The following is a 23,305-nucleotide window of genomic DNA, read 5'->3' as shown; positions in this document are numbered from 1 at the left end:
ACAAGTACATCTCCTGATTACATCCTGGTAAAGAGGCTGTAAGTAACTGGGGTGTAAGTGCAGGGGAGTCTGATCTGTGGGAGGGGGGTTTCTCCTCCTCTGTGTCCCACAGCCTTCTTGTTTTTTATCTTGTCTGTGTCTTTTCTGTTTTATGCTGTGTTTCTCTGGGTGACTGTGTGTACCATGTCCAACAGAACCAAGGCTTCTCAAAAGCTGTTTGTCTGTTCTAAGTGTAACAACAAACAGACCAAGCCACATGCCACGGGGTCCAGCCTACGGCCACACCACCCTGAACACGCCCGATCTCGTCTGATCTCGGAAGCTAAGCAGGGTCAGACCTGGTTAGTACTTGGATGGGACCGCCTGGGAATACCAGGTGCTGTACGTTATGTGATGCTAACAACGGATGGCGATTACGAACTCCTACACCACCATGAGCCACTGACGTGGTAGGAGTTATGTCAGACTTGGCAAAGTTAGCTGAGGCGCGCAGGTCTTAACCTCCCTGCATAGCTGGGTTAACCAAATCTCCAGACACCCTGGGTCAGGTAATGGGTGCAGCGGTGCCTGCACCCTTCACTTCCTACCAAAAAAAAACTGTCACAAAAGCGTACTCTAATGCCTGTTCTCCAGTCAGAAGAGTCGGTCGAAGAATTCCTCGATGCGCGGTACTTATAAGACAGCATCGGTTGAGCAATGCAGCCAGATAAGCGGTACCAAATTCCACGTAGGTTTCCGTCTAGCTTCCCTTTTCCATCATCCATGATGGAGAAGTGGGAAACACTTCCTCCTATAGATGTGTCTGTTTCCCGTCTCTCTAAGAAAACAGCACTTCCGGTGTCGGGAGCTACTGTTTTAAAGGACCCTTTCGGATCGTAGGTTGGAGATTAAGATCTATATATACCGCAGCGGGAGCTGAACTTAGACCTACCCTTGTTACCGCCTGGGTTAACAAGGCTGTGGTTTGCTGGGCTGACCAGTCAGATTAGTGCTCGCATATCTGCGTCTGCTATTTCAGGATCCCAGAAGACCTTATACTGAACCTTCGTTTCATTCCTTTCGAGCGCCTCATTCCTTTCGTGGTAGAGCCAGAAAGTTCCCACGCAACCGGAGGCGGCAGAGTTAAAGGTCGTCCTCACACGGTTCCATGTAGACCAGAGCCTAAACCTGTTGAGAAACAGGTGGCATGACGGTCTTCCGTCCCACCTGGGGTCTCCTGCGGTGGGAGCCCGCTTCCAAGAATTTCAACAGGTTTGGAACCAGACCTCTTCAGAACCGTGGATTCACAGTACCAAATAGACTTCGAAGCCCCCCTCCACCTCGGTTCTTCACTACGAATTCTACAGGAGGCTCTCAGGTCTCTAGTGGTGTCATCTATGCTAGTTCTGGTTCCAGAGCATTAGCGAGGTATGGGGTTTTTACTCAAACCTGTTTGTAGTGCTCAAACCGGATGGTTCGGTCAGACCCATACTAAGCTTTAAGTCTTTAAACCTGTATCTGAAGATGTATCGTCCAAACTCATGTCAGTCATGATCGCTCTCCTTCGGTCATCAGGAGTGAACATTGTGAGCTTGAAACCAGGGGAGTTCCTATTATCCCTGGATATCAAGGATGCTTATCTCCTTGTTCCCATTTGGGAACCACACCAGGCTTTTCTGCATTTTGCCATAATTAAGATCATTGCCAGTTTCAGGCATTGCCGTTCGGGTTATCCTCGGCTCCCCGCATAATCCCTTATTTGGATGATCTGTTGCTCAATGCTCCATCGGTATCTCTTCTATTAGATATGCCTTACTGACCTATCACACTCTAACCCAACACGGTTGGATAATCAACTTCAAGAAGTCAAATCTCAATCCATACCAGAAACTTCTATTTCTGGGCATGATATTGGATACGGAATCACAGATGATTTTTCTTCCAACAGACAAGGCCAGGGATATCCTGTTGTTAGTTCAGCTGGTCCTCAGAACAAGGAAGGTGTCAATGCTTCTTTGTCTGCGTCTCTTAGAAAGGATGGTAGCTGCCTTTGAGGCACTGAAGTTCGGCTAGCCCCACGCCAGGGTTTTTCAGCTGGACCTGTTAGCACAGGGATCAGGGTCTCCTCTGCTTCTACATCGACAGATCCATCTGAGCCCGGTTACCAGAGTGGCCCTTTTCTGGTGGACACAATCCACCAATTTTTTAGCGGGCCGGAAATTCGGAGTGGGAGACTGGATAATCGTAACACGGATGCCTGCCTCCAAGGATGGCAGGCAGTAGTCCTCAATTTCCACTTTCAGGGTAGATGGTCTCCTCTAGAACAGACGTGGCCCATAAATGTGTTGGAACTCTGATAGAGACAATAGAGTTTCTACAGGCACTTACTGTAAGAGTTGAGGCCGACAACGCGATGGCCGACGTTTACATCAACCACCTAGGAGGAACTTGGAGTCGCATGGCTATGCGAGAAGTAACTCAGATCCTCCAGTGGGCCGAGAACCAGTCAGTAATCCTGTCAGTGGTATTCATTCCGGGCGTGAACAACTGGGAAGCAGATTACCTAAATCGACAGGATGTCCATCCCGGGGAATGGATGCTTCATCCATCGCACTGATACGTCGATGGGGAGGTCCTCAGGTGGCCCTCATGGCGTCACGACTGAATTGTCAGCTCCCGGTATACGTGTCCAAATCTCGAGATCCGCAAGCGGAAGCAGTAGACGCTCTGACAAGTCCGTGGATCTACGACTTTGTTTACCTTTTTCCTTCTATTCCGCTTCTTCCTCGTCTTCTACAAAGGATAAACAAGAGACAGCCTCTGTAATTCTCGTGGCTCCGATCTGGCTTCGGAGAAGTTGGTTGTCGGACCTTCGGTCCCTATTGTCGAATGATCCGTGGCACCTTCCTCTGCGCCCGGGTCTTCTACAGCAGGGCCCCTTTTCATACACCCCAGCTTAGCACAACTGCGTTTCGCGGGGTGGCTCTTAAAACCGATATCCTAGGATGCAGAGGCATCCCAGACGCGGTTATTCCTACCATGATATGCGCCAGAAAGCCAGTTTCGGCTGTGCATTATCATCGCTTCTGGCGTGCTTATATCTCAAATGGTGTTGCAGTCGGTGTCTTCCGTCTAGGACTTTTCGTTTGTCTCGTTTCTGTTTTTCCTTCGGACAGGTCTGGATTCTGGCCTTCGTCTGGGAACCTTTTAAAGGTGCAGGTTTGTGCCCTTTCCATTTTCTTTCAAGGGAAATTGCCCTCATTCCTGAGGTGCAGACGTTTCTTTTAGGGGTCTTCCGTGTGCAGCCCCCTTTTGTACCTCCAATAGCTCCCTGGGATCTAAACTTGGTGCTTCTGTTTCTTTAGTCGCCCATGTTTGAACCTTTGGAGGAAGTTGATCTTAAGCACCAGTATTGAAGGACTGTCCTCCTCCTGACTCTCGCTTTGGCTCGTAGATTTTCAGATTTGGGTGCTCTGTCTTATAGCCACCTAGGGTGGAACTCCGGTTGTGTCGGCTTTTCATTTCAATCAGCCTCTTGTGGTACAGTCGTCGGTGAAGGACTCTGGTGGTTCTTCTACCTTGGATATGGTTAGGGCTTTCCGCATCTATGTTGCCAGGACAGCGTCTCTTCGTAGTCTGAGTCGTTTTTTTGTCCCCTATGTTGTTGTTCGGAGGGGTTGGCCAGTGTCTAAGCAGTTTTTGTCATGTTGCATTCGGCTGACTATTCATCAGCCTTATGTTAGTGCCGACCGTGGGCCTCCTTCGTCCATTTTGGCTCATTCCACACGTTCTGTGGGTGAGTCATGGGCGGCCGGTAGAGGAGCCTTCACGTCACAATTGTGCCGTGCGGCCATTTGGTCTTCAGTTCTCACGGTCATCAAGTTTTACAAATTTGGTACGTTTGCTGCTTCGGCATACCGTTTTGGCCGTCTAGTTCTTCAGGCGCCGCAGAGCGCTCCCGCCCATTAGGAAAACTTTGGGACGTCCCCAGCGTAAGCACCTCCAGTGTCCCCTAGTGGATGAAAGAGAAAATGGGATTTTGGTACCTACCGGTAAATCCTTTTCTCTGATTCCACAGGGGACACTGGACGCCCACCTCTGCGCTCTTTGCCTGCCTGTTCGGCTTGTTCCGTATGTTGTATGATTCAGTTATTGTGTGTTCTTCTCTCCTTTTTATTACTCAGCTTGTTCTCCATCTCCTCTCGGTCTTCCATTTTTCTAAACTGAGGGCTGATGGGGCATAGAGGGGGAGGAGCTTCACACTTCTAAATTAATTAAAGTGCCGGCACCAGTTATCCACGCCTCTATACCCCAGCGTAAGCATCTCAAGTGTCCCCTGTGGAATCGGAGAAAAGGATTTACCGGTAGGTACCAAAATCTCATTGTTGCATGGATACAAATATTTCTTTGTATGTGATCTTTCAAGTATTCAGATTTGCAATGTCGTTATGGATAAATAAGTAAATTCGGACATAGTGACTGATTCTTTGCTGGACACAGATGTGGCTGTGTCTGCGTCTTTTGCTTTATGTTAATGCAGCTACAAAGTCCTTTCCGTGCGTCCGAATGTGCAAAGTCTAAGATGCCCACTCTAAGCGCCCATAAACGCTGAAATACCGCTAGGTGCAGAAGTTTCACTTTAATTATCAAATTCTTATAACCTCTATATATTAGCGCCAACCTTTTTTATCACCTTTGTCTAGTTTGTTTTTTACTGGTAATATTTTGGTAGAAAACAGGACATAAAAAGGGCAGACTGTTATGTTTAAGCACCGAGTGATAGACATATATTTATTCCTACAATCACTATAAGCTTCCCAAACTAGTAAAGAAGCCTTGTAATTTTACTAGTGTTGGCTTCAGAGGTGGGGCTGCAGCGCTGTCCGAAATTCAAATAGGGGAATCACACCAATTGTCAGTGAGTCCTGGCCAGCGATGTTTGGCAGCGTTTAGGGTGGCAGTTGGTTTGCCTCTCCTATTTGAATTTTTTAGACTGTGCTGCAGCCCCCTTGCCCTCATCCATGCTACCATGTCTGCATGTTCTCCCTCATCTATGCTACTGCGTCTGCATGTTCCCCCTCATCCATGCTACTGCGTCTGCATATTCCCCCTCATCCATGCTACCGCGTCTGCGTGTTCCCCCTCATCCATGCTACCGCGTCTGCGTGTTCCCCCTCATCCATGATACCACGTCTGCGTGTTCTCCCTCAGCCATGCTGGCACGTCTGCATGTTCTCTCTCCTCCATGCTACCGCGTCTGCATGTTCTCCCTCGTCCATGCTACCGCGTCTGCATGTTCCCTCTCATCCATGCTACTGCGTCTGCATGTTCCCCCTCATCCATGCTACCGCGTCTGCATGTTCCCACTCATCCATGCTACCATGTCTGCGTGTTCCCCCTCATCCATGATACCATGTCTGCATGTTCTCTCTCATCCATGCTACCACGTCTGCATGTTCTCTCTCATCCATGCTACCATGTCTGCATGTTCTCTCTCATCCATGCTACCACGTCTGCTACCATGTCAGAGTGTTCTCCCTCACCTAGAAATAATGCTGTACTAAATATTTCTAGTATTGTACATGACCAATTTAGTTGAAAATCTTGATCTCATGGGTGTGGCTAGGAGTAGGGTGTGTTCATAAGGCTCTCCCGCTAACAGCCTTCAAAATATTCTGGTTTTGGTGGACTTTTCATTCCAAAGCTGCTAATTACTTTGGGGCATCTTCCTCTGAACAGCGGGGGTTTTGACCTGGAATCCTGTTTGGTGACGCATGTGATTTATCCCCGCGTCCGTGTCCTCTCTGTGCAGTGAGTGGCGTCCCTGTCTCCGCCTCCTGAGGCTATATAGTGAGCTGTACTTACATGAGAACCCGGTTTCCTGAGCTTCAGAGTCCTGTTGGCTGCCTTCTCTTTGGACCCTGTGTGCTTGCTGTGTCATCTGGGGAGTGTTCAGCGCGGACTGCCACCATCTTGCTCGGGTGATTCTCCTTGGCTGCTGCACAGGTCATCCTATTGCTCTGGTGCTCCTGAATTGGTGGAGTGGAGTGTCTTTGCTGCAGGGGCTGTGCTGCCCCATTGTCTCCGGCTTGAGCGATCGTCTGGCTGTCTCTCCGGGGATCTCTCCCGTGTGTCTGCTGTCTGCTACCTCCCGTCGGTCAGTCTCCCTGTGGCTGTGTGCTGGTAAGCTCTGGTGTTGTGTTAGCCGCCACCATCTTCTCACTGATTCCTCTCCTGGTCGTTCCTTAGTTTCTCCAGATCTGCGGGAACTCTTTCACTGATGGCTGATTACCTTGGTGATGGCTGGCTCTCTGCAACACATTATTCAGGATATTAATGCCTCTACTCCAAGGCTCCTTGCTAAGCTTGAAGATATGGTGATTACATCTCTATGTTCTGTAGCTGCTGTCCGCATCTCCTACACAACAGAGCAATTTCTGGACTTATCCTGTCAAAAGTCTATGTCTACTTTTGAATTTGCTGCCTTTTCAGTTTTTGGATATATCAATTCTGTTCTGGTTCTTCCAAAGATCCGTTTTTTTACTGTTTCCAGATGAGTTGAAGACTTGGAACTTCTCCCTAGAGTACTCCCTGCTTCTTTTCGTTTATCCATGGATGGCGGGGAACTTTCAGAATGTATTGCTTATGTATTTTATGTTGTGCCTTTGGGGGGACGGAGCCGGGACTATTTGTACGATCTCACAAGAAGCCGAGGTCTGGCCAGACTAAGATTAGTATTTTGTAACTCAATCTTTGGTTTATAGTCTGTAAAGTGTGTGTGTGTGTATGCGTGTGTATATGTATGTGTATATATATATATGTATATATATATATATATATGTGTGTGTGTGTGTGTGTGTGTGTGTGTGTGTGTGTGTGTGTGTGTGTGTGTGTGTATGTGTATATATATATATATATATATATATATGTCAAAGTTTCTTTAAAATGTGGGAGAGCTGGGCTGATCCTAGCTTAGGGTCATTAGTCTATTGCTCTTGTCAGTTACATGGGTTGTTGTTGTCCTGTATCTGTGCAGATGGTAGCGTTTTTGTTTTGTTTTTTGGTAGTTAGTATAGCATGGAGGGGGAGTTAGGGATCCAGGTATGCCTAGGTTGGGGTTAGGCTATACAGGGTGTGGGGATATGAGGAGGTTTGTATTTTGGGTTCTTTTATTTCTTTTTATGTGGTTGTGATATCCGGGCAGATGTGATAATTCGATAATGTTTTGACATGCTATATCCAGGAGTAGATGGGAATTTTTTTTTTTTTTTTTTTGTGTATTCTTATCCGGTTATATGGGCTCGAAAGGTGCCTTCGGGCTCCTATCAGCTTCTGCTCAAATGATTTGATCTATATTATATCTCCTGTTTTTATATATAATGTTAGTCATTTTCGTACAATATCTTATGACATTATGTATTGTCTGTCTTCTAATGTCTGCCATATTATATTTGGTGTATTGTAGTATGTTAGTATAATGTATAACACTTCACAATCAATAAAACTTACTGAATTTAAAAAAAGAAAATCTTGACCTCTTATAAAAATAAGTGTGATAACTGGCAGGCTATTGTATAAAATAACTCTGCTGCCACTGTACCTAGTACACAGTGTTCTAAATATGGGGCAGCCTGCCCAGCAGAGAGCCCATTGATCATACGAAGTAGCTGCTTTATGCTGCTTCTTCACATAATAGAAAAGCGTGACTATTTTTAATAGGAATAAAAGTGTGTGAACAAGTAAAGGCTATTAAATTGCTTGTTATTCTTGTCTTAAAATTACTCCAGGGAAGCATTTTCGTCCTTCAGGTTTATTTATGTAATGTATAAAAGGTTGTTCCAAGTACAGACAAAATCTAGGGGCCAGCTTAGCAAAACAGGAAAAGAATAGACCTACAGTGTGACCTGCACATGTATTAAAGTGTAAAGTAAAGGTGTCTGTCTGGGTGCCAGAAATGTGTAAATCTACATACAGTATTATTTTACAAAGACCTAAACATATAGTTTAGAACATTTACCACAACTAATATCATGGTGATGGATATGAACATTTAATATATGGAAGAAGTTCATTCATGTAGATCGTTTTGTTTGTTTATTTGTTGCACTATTTATTTGTGGATTGGTTTATAAGCATGTCGTGGATAGAAAGAAATGTGCTTTTCTCTTGCAGCTCCCCGTGATTCCCTATTAGCTGTGCAGCGAGCAGAGCTCTACTCAGCAATGAAGAACTTCAAACAAGCCCTTACTGATGCGGATACTATCTGCAGGAAACAGCCGCTCTGGCCTAAGGTAAATGGAGGTACATGGTCAAAAGAAATGGTTAACATACATTAATCAACTGAGTGATGGCAACTTTAATTTAGGGGGTAAGAGTATGTAAGTGGCCTAATGAACATGTCCATAGTGTCCAAACATCAACAGGTGACAAGTTGCTGTGGTGAGACAATAAGGGGGCAATTCAGTTCTCAGCAATGCATGTAAATGCGCACATTGGTGAGAATTATGGTACAGCAGATTTTCCTGCACACCTAAGTGCGGGAAAATCTGCGATTTTAGTGGCTGTGAGTTGCCAGATAAATAGTCCGAACACCGGCGAAACTCTTGTCCATCCCTAAGAATTTAATTGCCCACTAAAAGTTCTTAAAAGACTTGTGGAGAACGATATTGCATATACTGAATATATAGCCTAAATAACTACTATTGTATTTCTAGTTCAACAAACAATTGACTTTAATAAAAAAAAATGGTGGACAAGAAAAAACTCCTACATCTTATACAACTCGTCAGATGTTTTCTCTCCTTTTTAAACAGTATTGAATAAATGACAATTAGGGGTAAATTTACTAAAGTGTGAGGTTTTTAGAAATGGAGATGTTGCCCATAGCAACCAATCAGATTCTACTTAACATTTAACTAACACCTTCTATAAAATAGCTAGAATCTGGTTACTATAGGCAACAACTCCACTTCTAAAAACTCTCACTTTAGAAAATTTAACTTTTAGTATCTGATTGGTTTCTATGGGATGTAAAAGGACTTCTTGAAACTGAAATTAACCCCAGTAATATATGAGCTTTGCATTCTGTATTACTAAGGGTGACTTTACAGTAAGTTTATTATTTACAAAAATGACACCAAGCAAAACATAGAAAAAGTAAGGTAGAGAAACAGACCATCTCAGACAATGAATGATACGGTTTTATAACCGCACACATTAGACGGTCAGTGAGATGTGTGCATTGCATAGCTAGAGATGCCAGAATGAAACTGCTTTGCTTATGGGTAACATCCAGTTCAAGAAGCCTTTTCAATAACACACATACAGTAACCCATAATGTAACTCGCTTTCAGTGGAGCACCTACCTGTCTACAGCACCCTCTGACTGATTGTAGCTGCTCTCCTCTCACAACTCATCCCTTCCCAGATGCTCCTCTGGCCCAACTCCAATCATGCCTCATAGCCTAGCCTGCTGTTCTCTATGTATAGGACCAGCTATATTGCACTCTACACATACACCACTGCCGCCATCTTAGCTTAAGGTTGCCGCCCCATCAGTGCTCCCTGCCATGGGTCCACTGGGCTGAAATAATTGCATTTTCTGTGCAGCTTCCGATTAGTTTACTAGCTAGCTGTGCTGTTCACCTACCCTGCAGCCGATACTATGCTAGAAGCTACACTGTGCTGCAACTATATATAATAGTGACGTCCATACTCTGCTACCACTGCACTACACTAACCTGAACACTCATCTGTAACCTGTACTACACTCCCCAACATATACACAATACTGAACAATATTAACACACCACTCTTATACACACACTACTAAACGTCATGCTATGCTGATATCCACACATAACACTGCCACCCTACTACCCAACACTGACATCCAACTATAATGAACAAAAAATATGGTGCACTCATAATATGCACAATATGCTAATATCTTTCATTAATTAGCAGTTTTACCTGGCTATTTCTCTTCATACTATAAAAATTTACATATTTTATCTAATATAAATCCTAAATTACCACTTTGTTAAAAAAAAGAAAAAACCTTCGTGGTACGAGCTCAGAATGCTTGCTAATAATCCTACAATTTCTCTTAGTTCATTTAAACCTGGAGTAAGAATTTCAATTATTGTTTTTCCCATCTCACATCTATTATTGTTGCCCCTGGGCACAGTTAGATTTTATATATATTTTATGGTTAATGTTTTATTATTTTATTGTATGTTGGCATTGGTGGCATATCCACTTATTGTGAATCCTACTTACTCCTTTGTTACTCCGACATATTTTTTTTTTTTATGTAATTTGTTCAATAGTCTCTGGAATGTTACTATTTTTCATTGTTAACTTGGCATTGACAAGTTAATTATGTAATGTTGCACTGAAATTTATTTCAATAAAAAAAAAAAATATATAATATATATATATATATATATATATATATATATATACACACACACATGCCATATACATAACATTCACTTTGCCACTGGGTTAGTTGTAGCATAAAAATAATTACCTAGTATATGTGCTAAGATAGAAATTATATAATGTTCTAGCTATATGCTAGGAATATGGGGCTTTACGGTGTTAGGCTGAGGGTAGCCAGAAATTGCACACATGTGGTGTAGAGTTGAACCTATGCCAGTTTGCGGAGCCTCTTGTGTGTTTTCACTCTGCGCTTTGTCCAGAACAGAGGCTACACAAGTGCGAGTGATGCAGGGACATACGTATCTTAGTTACATTTCCACTTGCAACTGAAGGGCCATAAGTGGGCTGTCACGGGGATTGAGGAGCTTTGCCTTGAGTGACCGCAATTGGTAGCGTGGTCTAATTACCATAGGTCAACCCCCTGAATGATGTTATTTGTGGGCGTCCCCATATGGCATGCCTCTCGTTTAACGTCAGGCTGGGGGCAAGCCCACCACTCTGTCAGTAGCTGGGCTGCCAGCTGCGTTCTTCCTGCACTAAATGGATGCCGCGCGCATGGCATCCATTCTCTTCTACGGGGTCCAGCACCAGAGGTGCCCGACCGCCCGCGGGACACTTCGGCCCGCGGGTGGAACAGCTGGGCAGTGCCTGAAAAACGGGACTGTCCCACTGAAATCGGGAAAGGTTGGGAGGGGTGCGCCCTCTATGGTGTGGCGCCCCTGTTCGACCACACTGGTTGAATGTACCTCAAGCCGGCCCTGACTGCATACAGACTAATATACCCATTTATTTTCATTCACACAATGTGGGAGCACTTAGGGCCAACTTGTGTTCAACTCTGCATTGGCAACATATTTTATCAACGATGCTTCAATGATTAGCCATCCATTTCACAACATAAAACCCAACTGCAAACCATTTATTGCACAAAGATCACTCCTTTACCGATCATAGCAATAAATGATTCTGGCACAGTGATGCAGTCACCACAGATGGGATTGCTGCCACCAGTCCCTGTCTCGGGATCCAAGCATAGACAGTAGAGGAATGCTCCCACTCACCCTAAAATGGAATGTTTCTCTCAGTGACATCCTGTTATCATATATTGTACTTAGGCACCCCGGCTGTTTATAACACTCCAGTGGCCAGCACTATGATGTAAACATCCTGTTACCAATGGCGGGCAACCAGGGCTATTGCCTGAGGCACCGCGGTCTGAGAGTGCGGCCACAGTCATCCCGCCGGCGCAGTCTAATCTGACGGCGCCCACCCACTCTTGCCAGCAGCCGCAATCACCCCGCCCTCTATTGCACGCCACCAGGACTCGGGAGTCCCAGTCTCCCAGCAACCCACCCAGAATGCTTCACGGCCCCACAATTACTATTTTCTTTATTTTTATTTTTGGGAGCTGTGGCCATGCCCCCAGAATTCGGGGTGTGCCAAAGGAATTTCTCGCCCTGAGCTCCACTAACGCTAGAACTGGCCCTGCCTGTTACCATATATTTAGGCACCCCAGCTGTGTGGAACACTCCAGTGGCCAGCACTATGATATGACCTTACACAGGCTGTTTATCTTGTGTAGCTGCTGGACATCCCTTTCTTCCCTTGGCTGCAGATGTGAGTGAAGCTGCACAGTCTTATGATAGAGATTGTGCTTGCTCCGCTTCACTTAGCACTAAACATGCTCATGCAGATAATACGTTTAGGCATAATTACACAATTTAATTAGAAAATGATGTTCCCACTGAATGATTTGCACATACACTGAACAATCTGAATATGATACACTTTTAGATTTTGAACATGCACATAAATAACAAGCTTAACTATGATTGCTACCAAAGTACAAAATATTGTTTTCTTTTTTTCGTTTATCTTTTTTTTTTTAACTTTATTGAGAGAAAGTAAACAAAAGGTAGAATCAAGTTTTTACAATAATAAGGGGAAGAAACACAGGCGTACAGCGATATACATATTCAATGTTTATACAGTAGTTGATTTCCATTACTCTCAAATGCATGCCAAGCGAATTATTGCCCTACTAGGAACACAAAATATGCCAACCTATTTTCACATACTAGTATTACAATCTAAAGACAATGGGGCCCAAAGATGTCTAGTCTTGCCTAGAGGGCAAAGCAGGTGCTTCAGCTTTCACCTAGATGTGCCCATGTTAGAGGACTCCACAATGTTTGAGTTTAGAACTAAGGGAAATGCTCCAGCTTCTTTATCCAGTGTTCTGCAGCATCTCTGTTTTGTAATGCTTATTATTTGACCCTTATGAATATGCAAAGCATATCATCATTAATATATTTTTATGTTTGCTGAGAACAGTGCGTCCTTTGCAGTTAATGCAATGTGTACTAGTTTAATAGAGAGGACTATTTTTAGAAAGCATGTTAAAAAAGATGTTTAGTTAATTGCTATTAAAGTATGTCACATTGCTGTGTGTACAGGGACATTATGTGAAAGCACAAGCTCTTTCTGGGCTAGGAAGGACGGAAGAGTCTTTGAAGGAACTTCTGTATTGTGTTGCATTAAACCCTGAATGGAGTACAGTGAAGACCAAAGCACAAAAGGTAACACATTGTCTCACTGTACAATGTCTCTGTTTTCTTTTGTATTCTCTGCAAAACCTGGTGTACAATGATATAATTGTCAGCTTTTAAAATTAGTTTACGGGGATAGCTTGCTTGTCTAGCTTTCCCGAGTTTATTAAATGTGTGTAGTCTTGATTGATATTGTGTATTATAACTGCAATTGTAATATAATACTGCTGTTAGTTAGAATTCTGCCTGATGGAGGCTGTGTTTGAGACTTTTTGGTTGCCATTTTAGTCACACAGCACACCCTTACTGCACTTTTCCTGCGGCTGCACGAACACTGTGCACTTTTGCCCATTGCCTATGATAGTACGCCTACTTCTCGTGAGTCAGCCCCCCTAGGCGCAGACAGCCTCGAGTCACGTTTGAAACTCAAAATTCACCCGTGCGCAGTGCAAAAAAAATCGTAACCTTGGCCAAAACAAATAAGCATATAGCATTTCAGACTGCCCTGAATAAGATCCATATTCGTGAAACACTGGCATCTACTTTTATTTTAACCCACACTGAAAATGTAATATTATTTAAAAATAAAATCTGTATAGGAGAGCTATTAATGTAAAATACATAGGAATCAGTATTTAATTCAGCCGCCGGATCAAATACCAACAGCAGAACACCGACTGACCTAATTCCCGACTGGGGCTGGTAAGTACCCTAACCCTCCCCTAACCCTCCCTTAGTGGTGCCTAACCCTATCCTCCCCCAGTTAGTACCTAAACTTTAACCCCCCCCCCCCCCGCACCCTAAACCTAATCCTCCCAAGGGGGTGCCTAACCTCTCCCTTTCCCTACCCTAACCCTCCTTGGGGTGTGCCTGACCCTAAGCCCACCTGGGGGTCCCTGAACCTAACCCTCTCTATCCCCCCCTCAATGTAAGTGGTTTGTTTCATTCCGTGTAGTTTATTAATTCCATGGTATTTTAACACCATTTGAAAGACTGTGGCAGCCTACATTGGTCTAAAATAAAGGAAAAATTTCTACAGCTATTGCAACATACAGTAAATATAACTAATAATTCTAAAACTACAGGCTTATGGGATGCCATGCAGGGCATGTTTCACAGGGGTATTTCTCATGCTGCACTGTAACTTATAATGATAGAGGATATTACTGCTAGAAAAAAATTACTGCAATGCGAAACTTTCTGGACTTCAAAGCTAGCAGTTAGATAAACGTCCAACACTGGTTTTATGCTGGGTACACACTGTGAGATGAAATGTCTGTCAGACCGACAGATATTTTGTCTGACAAGCTGAAACCATCAGATATTGTGGTCATGCATTGTGAGACAATATCTATGTTCCTCCTCTGTGAAGGAACAGGGGAATTATCGGGTGCAACAGGGCATACACTGCCAGATGTGGGCGTGCAACTATCAGTAATGCTGGACGATCTCAGCATGCCTGCGTGTTATTTCCACAATAGACACTTTAAAGCTTCCTTGTGTTCACAATATACAATAATGAATCGCATATTTGAAACATGAAGCATAAATATAAAATGTATACAACCCTTAGAACAGATGATCAAAGCCTGGATAATCCGTTCTCATACCAAGAAAGTTCATGAAATGAAATAGAAACAACATATCCAATGTGTAGTAGATTAAACACAAAGTAACTGTCTTTCACCCTGAGTGACTTTATCATTCAGAATCAAAGTGATGCGAAATCCTCTTCCTTAGCTCCCGAATGATTGGGTATGTAAATGAGATGAGCATACCTCACTTACAATATAATAAGTGCGGATACTCTTGTTGCGGTATCTTTACATTCAATTGCTCTAAGTATGATATCCCCCAATGACACCAGTATTAGAATTCAGCAAGTATGAGCATACACCACTCACAGGATAAAAGTGCACTAAATGTATATAAAGGTATATTTCACAGTTAGGTCTTAATAAGCATATCCAAACTCAAAAACCTGTCTGTAGCACTTGTATAAAGGTATCTTTGCTGCTGGTTTGATGATTTACCTTTGGTATGCCTCTCTACGATCACAACATATCGGTAAAACCATGCATCTATTATGAGTAAAAAAAAAAAAAAGTAGTTTTATTGTTCCACAATATAAAAGTCTGCAATGGTAAAAGATCAAAACATAGGCCCTGATTCAGAGCCGGACGCTCTGACCAGAGCGCTCGCTCTGAATCAGGGCCCCCCTCCATTAAAATGGAGCGTCCTCCTGGACGCTCGTATAGCTGTGGGTCACCACCCACAGCATATACGAGAGTCCAACAAGATGGTCGCGATGGTCTTGACCATCGCGACCATCGGACTTGCGAGTGAAACCCTGTGGTCTGGTTTCTCAACCGCAAGGCCATGAGTGATTTTGGCTCTATCAGAGCCAAAATCACTCCCACTGACATCACTAGTGATGTCAGTGGGGCCGGCTTCAGACGGTAGGCGTTCCCATGGGAACGCCTCCGTCTGGCAGGCACGCCCCCGGAACGCCCACCAAAGGGGGCGTGCTGTCAATCAACATCGACAGCACGCCCCCTTTGGTGCGAGACCCGGAGCGATGGAAAGTCCTTCGCTTGCTGGGTCTCGCGCATGCGCACGACGGAGCTCCCTCCGTCGTGCGCATGCGCAGTGGGGACCATCGACCCACTTGCAAACCTACTGCCGCTCGCGAGTGGGTCTGAATGACCCCCATAATTCAAACGTTGGGCATGATAAAATCTAGCAGAGGTAGATGGAATAGTAATAATTCCAGGTTAACACATGTCAAAGCAGCTGTTATTACTTTCAGCGTACAGTTCTCCAGACCCACAATCTTATTTTTTTATTTCTGATTTCAGTATGTTTGACAGACCGATAATTACTCCTCGGTCACGGCCATACACTGTTCAATTATCTGCCCGATCAGATGATTATTGGCTGATCGGGCCAATAATAATTGAATATTGTATGCCCAGCATTAGTTATGTTTTTCCATTGTACCAATCTATATTATCTAAAGCTACAGAATTCAGGTGCAAACAATTATTACATATTCACCAATTAGTATGTATATCAAATATATTATAGGTGCAGCCCTAGATTAGGGTTAATCCGTATGACTCACAAATTTACACTAATAAAAAGGAGGAAATAAAATAATATATTACCAAACAGGGAACAAATAATTGAGCAATGTAAATTTCTCGATCGCAGTGGCCGGTTCGCGCACGCAATGCATGCGTAGTACACAACAATCGCCAATTTTGCGTGTGTATTAGCAACTGCGTTCCATGCTGAATCAGGCCCAATGTCACAATAATAATGAACAATATAATCCCCTAAATAAGATATACATATCACAAATCACAAACAATTAAAAACCCAACTGTAATATTTCCTCTATTTTATTAGTGCAATATTGATTAAGTAATTATGTTTGGTGTTATAGTATTGCATGTTTGTATGGGTTGACAATGACGGACAAACCTTAAAATAAACAAGATTATACAACGTTTTTTTAACGATTATAATCCAGTTGTATTTCATTTTACCAAATGCAGTATTTATTAAGCAAATTGTATCTTCATAACTGTTTTTCTTTAAGCTGTTAATAATTAGGTGTATGTTATACCTTAGTGATTAATTTTCACTATGCATCAGCTATAAGAGAATTAGTCAGTTATGTATGTAAAATACAATGTATTTTTTATTTTTCTCCTTAAACAAATAGGACTTTGTTTGGGTAACATATTGGGGTAAAAACTAGTAGAAATAGAAGACTGTACACTTATTCATAGTTTTTAGATGGCTACTGCAATGCCACAAATATACTGGTAAACGTATTTGGTGATTTGTGATGTTTATAAGGTTTTTTTTGCAACAGCACATGTGGTTAGCACTTTAGAAGACTCTTCATGAGTCTTACGCCCAGGGTTCTTTCCCAAAATGGGACCCTAGTGATCATGGATTCCTGAAAATTATGTGTAAGTAATCCCAGTTGCACTTTAGTGTTCTAGTCGATCACTGTGTCTGAAGATCAGAGACTGTATCCCCAAAAAATGTACAAGGGGTAGATCTACAGTATGTGCTGCTATGCTTAGGGCCTTAGAGCCATTTCAGCAGAAAGTAGATCTATGTTAGCTGTGCTTTTAGCAATTAAACAGGAAATGTCAAAATCATAAAACCTACATCTTGTTATTTTTCCGTAGATAATGTGTGAAATGCTGTTTCCAGCCTTTGAGAATGTACAGGCTAGTTTCACTGCCAGAGTACCAGCTTCTTATACTAGATTGAAACCCGTCTCCTTGAGTAGTCACAACACCTCTCCCTCTGTGGATGATGTACCCCTGCCGGGAGACTCAAAGGTAAAATTTAGGTACAAATACCACTTCATACACTGAATCTATGGAAATTCCAACTATTTTCTTAGCATAAGCACTTCATTTGCATCAAGAATTGCATCTGTATATGTACAATTACTTAGATACTATCAGGGTGGGTACACACTTGCATGATATCGGGACAATTTGGGCAAATTGGAACGAAAAATCAGACGTGGTGTAGTGTGTACGCCGGACTGTGCGCTCTCGCGGGTTGCATGCGATGTTGTGCGATTGGCCCTGCTGCACAGCCTATCACACGATGTGACGTGAGGCAGTACATATCAATGAAGGACAAAACAACAGTGATTGTGCCCTCATTCATTAAATCTTTTAAGTGTGAACCAGCAATCTCCTTTGGTTCGGGGCGAAGGGAAATCGCCCCTTCCATCTGCACGATTGCCGGGCGTACAAGTGTATAGCCTGCATCAGATAGCTGCCTCATTGATAAATTCACTTCTCAGAGATTCATAATACACAAGTAAAACAAATATATATATAACTTTAAATATATGGAAAAATAGTGATTTCTGATGCAATTAATTATAATCAGCGAGAGTTCATTATAAAGACTTGTTATAAAGGATCGTGTTAACTATTATACAAATCAGAAGTCTCCTCGGATTTCCGAATCCTGGGTTAAAGTATCTGAACTGTGGACGTCTATCTTTATATACTTACATAGATCCTTATTTTCTTTGAATATCTTTATAATTTAGAGGACAATGTAGCCCATAAATAATAGCACAGGAGGGTAATTATACCATAAATGTTCTTGATGTTTTTATTGGCTTCTAAGCATGGTTCCTGGTGTATGAAACATCCAAACTAGAACTGATAGGCCAGCAATTTCACACTGAGTATATAATAAGCATGCTGTGTAATTCTCAGTGATTCTACAAATGTAAGAATGTGAGCAGCACACTACTTGCAATGCAGCCTTGCACCCTTACTTCATACTGTATGTGTCCGGTGTTGATTGGCTGTTCTTGTTTCTTTCTCTCATATTAATTTTCCTCATTACCTTTCTAAATTTGAATGCAAACACCACAAACATGAACATCTTAATGTTCATCAATTTCTTATAGATAATTGTTTTTTTTAATTATTTAAACTGTAAATCATGCAAAGAACAAAACAAAAATACAAACACTTACAAAATGTAAAGTTAACTACGCCCAGAGTTTGCTTTAGCTTATGGATTTGCTATGATTAGTGCTATAACTTAATTGAACTCATTAATAAAACAGTTGCACAATCCTAGCTTAGCTGTGTGCCTCAACTGCTAAAATGTATACTATCAAAGTTCTCTGCAAAAGGAGACCGTATTACAACTTGGTACACATGGGTGCTGCTCGGTATCTGTGGTCAGCTGCTTCAAGTCTTGGAGTCCACACTTATTCTAGCTCTCAATGTCCTCATAAGTCGTAGCTGGCCCTATATAATTAGTTTTGAAGGGTATAAAAAACAGCTGAACCTTAGTGAACATTGAGCAACACGTGCATGCAGCTTTAAGGACTGGTTCAATGCTGTACACAGACTGTAATGAAATTTGTACTGTGAAGATACGGTGTCTGCATCTTTTCCTTGCAGTCATTTCTATGTTGCATATTTAATTGCAGTATATATAGATAACATGGTCAGCATGCCATAGGAATCAATAGGTAGTCAAGGCATTGTGCAGTTTCTGAAATGTGTCCATCCGAATGAGTCCTAAGTTCAGTATAGTAAGAATGTATTTAATAAGCATGTACTAATACTCCTTTTGGTATTGTAAAACAAGTTTTAAAGAACACAAATGGTCACACTAATGGAATTCTATAGATGCAGCAGAATTGATCACAGTGAAAGTTATGCTGTGACCGAAAATATGTATGTTTTTTTTGTAGGTATTTTGGGGTTTTTACTGCTAACTGATAAGAGCTCCTAAAATATAATCCTTAGCTATAGCGCATTAATTCCATAACTGTTTCTTTTTAAACAAACATTGGGTCTGATTCAGACCCACTCGCGAGCGGCTGTCCGCTCGCAAGTGGGTCGATGTTGTGCACTGCGCATGCGCACGACGGCGGGAGCTCCGTCGTGCGCATGCGCCAGACGCGACGAGCGAAGGATTTTCCTTCGCTCGTGTCTGATCAAAGGGGGCGTGCTGTCGATGTTGATTGACAGCACGCCCCCTTTGGTGGGCGTGCCGGGGGCGTGCCTCCCTGACGGGGGCATTCCCAAGGGAACGCCTACCGTCAGAAGCCGGCCCACTGACATCACTAGTGATGTCAGTGGGAGTGATTTTGGCTCTGATAGAGCCAAAATCACTCCGGGCCTTGCGGTTGAAAACCTCAACCACAGGCTCCGGCTCGCAGTGGCGATGGTCGCGATGGTCAAGACCATCGCGGCCATCAAACTGCACGCTCGTATAGGCTGTGGGTGGTGACCCACAGCTATACGAGCGTCCAGGAGGACGCTCCATAATTATGGAGGGCGGCCCTCATTCAGAGCGTGCGCTCTGCTCAGAGCGTACGGCTCTGAATGAGGGCCATTGTCTGATGCTGGCCATACAGGGCAAATACTGCTGCTCAAGTGTCGGAATCAATTTAAACTTGGCCATATTAGTCTCATCTGGCCATTTAGCACTTGGGTCTTTATGAGGTGCGACAATTGTTTTGCGGACACACATGTCGGAGATATTGGACCATTTTGCTGATATTGCTAAGTGTGTATCTTGCTTAGGTATTTAAGTTATACCATATTAGCCTTTTTCTGTGTTCCCATGATTATCAGTTTATTATTGCTTTCTAGAATGTTGGACATTGAACAATGTGGTTTCTGACTGCCCTTGGTTTGTCCTTTTTTGCAGAGCTCAGTGTTCAGAATTACCAAAGCCTCATTTTCAGAGACAGATGTGTTTCAAATAAAAGATCTCCCAGGGTGTCCTAAAATATGTGACCTGCCTAATGATAATGCAACAAAAACTCTGGGAAGTGTCCTCTCTTGCCTTCCTGGAGTAGGTCTGAAGAGAAAACGTGCTAGCTCCTCTGAGGACCTTCACAGTATTGAGCTCCCTGCCAAAGCCTTGAGGAACGGTAATATGCAGGGATATTATGTTAAATAATATGTACCGGGTCACTTCATATTAAACTAACATTGAAAGAAAAAGAAACCAATGTTAAAAGTGATTTGGATGGCTTTTGTAACTCACACAACCCAAAGGTTCAGTAGATTAAAGCGTTATGTTACCTAGAAAGTGGATTGTGATGAGGTCTATGATTTCCACCATATTATGGCTAAAAAATAAAAACTTCTTTTTCTTAATTTAACTTTCAAAAACTACAGACCTAAAACATTTTCTTGATTATGTTACATACATACATAGATGGAAAATGTAAGCAGAATAAATAAACTAATGAAATCAGTTAGCATAAAGAGAAATTGTAGGGTCTATGTATTAAGCCTTGGAGAGAGATAAAGTGGATGGAGATAAGGTGCCAATAAATCCGCTCCTAACTCACTATCCAAACACAGCCCGTAACATGACAGTTAGGAGCTGATTGGTTGGTACTTTAAATCCATCCACTTTTTCTCTCTCCAAGGCTTAGTACATCCCCCCCACAGTAGTTTCTACTAACATACACAAATTGTATTCTTAAAATGTTTTAAAAATGTATCACATACATCATTTACATAAAGGTTGTGATTCTGGGGAAGATGTTTTCGAGTGCACATCAATCTCTATTTCAGCCTATTGAAGGTAAAATAATTTATAATCTAGAACAATACTTTGTACTGGACTATACAGAAAGGCTACTTATCAAGAACGTTTAAATATTCAGTAATGTATATTTGTGGATGTTACAAGATGCCCAATTATAATGACATCTTACTTGGAGACAAGCCAAACATTGGGATATCATTTATACTGCAGTACAATTGGCATACTGATGAAGTGTAGCAAATCCAATGCTCTGATTAATGCAATCATTTACAATAACTTTTGAACTGTGATGGTCACATTCAATGAGTTTGATCCAATAACTTCCTGCAATAATAAGAACCTCTTTTTCTACTTCAGGGTCCATAGGGTATCCACAGGATACCTTGGGGTATAGGTGTGACGTCAGTCATCGGGCACCAAAGAGTTAAGCTTTCAGCCTCCCAGGATGCACTAGGTCCCACTCCTGTACCCCGCCCCCGAGCCAAGGCACCTCAGTTTAGTTTGGTGCCCGGCCGGAGTGGGGGCTAGAAGAGCCCCTGAAGCTTTCTTCTATGCAGCTGTGGCTGCACATCTGGATGTACAGCATGGACAGTCAGTCCTGACGTCCATGCTGTCTTCCCTACACCCTCGCCGGTACCAGAACGCCGGTACTGATCCGGGGATGCTGGTGAGCTAGCGGTGACCCCAGATGTTCCGGACCATGGACGGATTCAAGGGGGACAAAGGTAAGCAGCGGGGTCCCGCGGTGGGTCCCCGCTGATCACATGGTCCTGAGTCCCCAGGCAGGGGGCTCCCTGGGGACTGGTTGCAGCGTGGAGCCAGGCGACCAACCTGCGCTTCCACTACCCCCTGGGACAGCGGACCGCAGCAGAGCAGTAGCGCTGCGGCGTCCCAGGGGTTAAATGCATGCCAGGGGAGCGCGCCTTCCCTGTCTCACAGCCGGCGCCTCCCCCGCTGCACACAGCCCTCTCTGCACGCTGCCGACTGGTCCTGTGGCAGCGCTCCTCCCCCAGGCCAGCCTCCTCTCTGCTCCTCGGTGGCCATCTTCCCCTGAACGCATGGTGAACGCTGCTGGAAGCCTGGACGGAAGCATCGTGGTCTGGGTCCCCCCGCATACCTCTCCTCCGATTCATTAGAGGCATCTTTTGATTCCGACTGTCCGGCCGAACAGGCGGAGTTGATTGGTAATCTCCGTGATTCGGCCACTTATATCAACGAGGCGGCCTTAGACATTAGTACTCTGGTGTCTAGAATTTCTTCAGCAGCGGTGGCTGCTCGTCGCACCTTGTGGCTGCGATCCTGGAAGGTGGACGCAGATTCCAAAAGGGGTCTGGAGGCGTTGCCATTTACCGGAGAAGTTCTCTTCGGTCCGGATCTGGATAAGATTGTGGCCACGCTGGCGGCAGCCAAATCTGCTTGTCTCCCGTCGGCCGCTGCTCCTTCTGGTTCTGGACCATCGTCCTTTCGGTCATCTAGGGCCCAGGGCAGGCCCAAACCACAGTCTTTTCCTCGACAGGCTGGCCCTAAGAAATCGGCCAAGCCCCGGAAGCAGGCCTGGAGTACCAGACGTCCGGCCCCCAAGCCAGATGACAAGCCTGCGGCCTGACGGTCCGGGCCTCCCTTTGGGGGATCCCAAAGTGGGAGGCCGCCTGCTGCACTTCGCCCAGTGTTGGTCGGTCACTACGACAGACACTTGGGTTCTCGAGGTGGTTTCCCACGGGTACGCCCTCTCCTTCCGGCACAGACCCTCGGCTCGATTCTTCACCACGGGTCTACCATCAGACCGGAACAAGGCTACGGAGCTGCGGAAGGTATTGCACACTATGCTCCAGGCTGGAGTTATAGTGCCTGTTCCATTCTCCCAGAGGGGCCAGGGTTTCTATTCAAATCTTTTTTTGATACAGAAACCCAATGGGTCGTATCGTCCGATTCTCAACCTCAAAGCTCTCAACAGGTCTTTGCGGGTACCGAAGTTTCGGATGGAGACCCTACGGTCCATCATTCTGGCGCTGGAACCTGGGGACTACATGGTGTCATTGGACATACAGGACGCTTACCTGCATGTCCCTATTCTTTTGCGCCATCAACAGTTCCTCAGGTTTGCAATCCGCAGCGACCACTTCCAGTTTCGGGCGTTACCTTTTGGCCTGGCGACAGCACCACGTGTGTTCACCAAGGTGATGGTGGTCATGGCGGCTTCTCTGCGGCTGCAGGGAGTCCGCATGTTGCCGTACTTGGACGAC

General features: G+C 44.0%; 1 protein-coding gene and 1 pseudogene across 2 annotated transcripts in view; both read left to right on the top strand.

The window, feature by feature from the left end:
* The window catches only part of LONRF2 (LON peptidase N-terminal domain and ring finger 2), a 75,337-nt gene that overhangs the window by 35,186 nt on the left and 16,846 nt on the right, over nt 1-23,305 (top strand). For both annotated transcript variants that reach the window (XM_088454128.1, XM_088454129.1), the window contains 4 exons: nt 8,152-8,270; nt 12,882-13,004; nt 17,183-17,338; nt 20,208-20,433. In XM_088454128.1, coding sequence (XP_088310254.1) covers nt 8,152-8,270; nt 12,882-13,004; nt 17,183-17,338; nt 20,208-20,433 — 624 coding nt within the window. The remainder of the gene's footprint in view (nt 1-8,151; nt 8,271-12,881; nt 13,005-17,182; nt 17,339-20,207; nt 20,434-23,305) is intronic.
* LOC148480611 (5S ribosomal RNA) lies at nt 272-388 on the top strand (annotated as a pseudogene).

Source organism: Taudactylus pleione, unplaced genomic scaffold (assembly GCF_031769625.1).
Source record: "Taudactylus pleione unplaced genomic scaffold, aTauple2 ptg000609l, whole genome shotgun sequence".
Taxonomy (NCBI): domain Eukaryota; kingdom Metazoa; phylum Chordata; class Amphibia; order Anura; family Myobatrachidae; genus Taudactylus; species Taudactylus pleione.
This window is presented reverse-complemented; position numbering and strand designations above follow the sequence as displayed.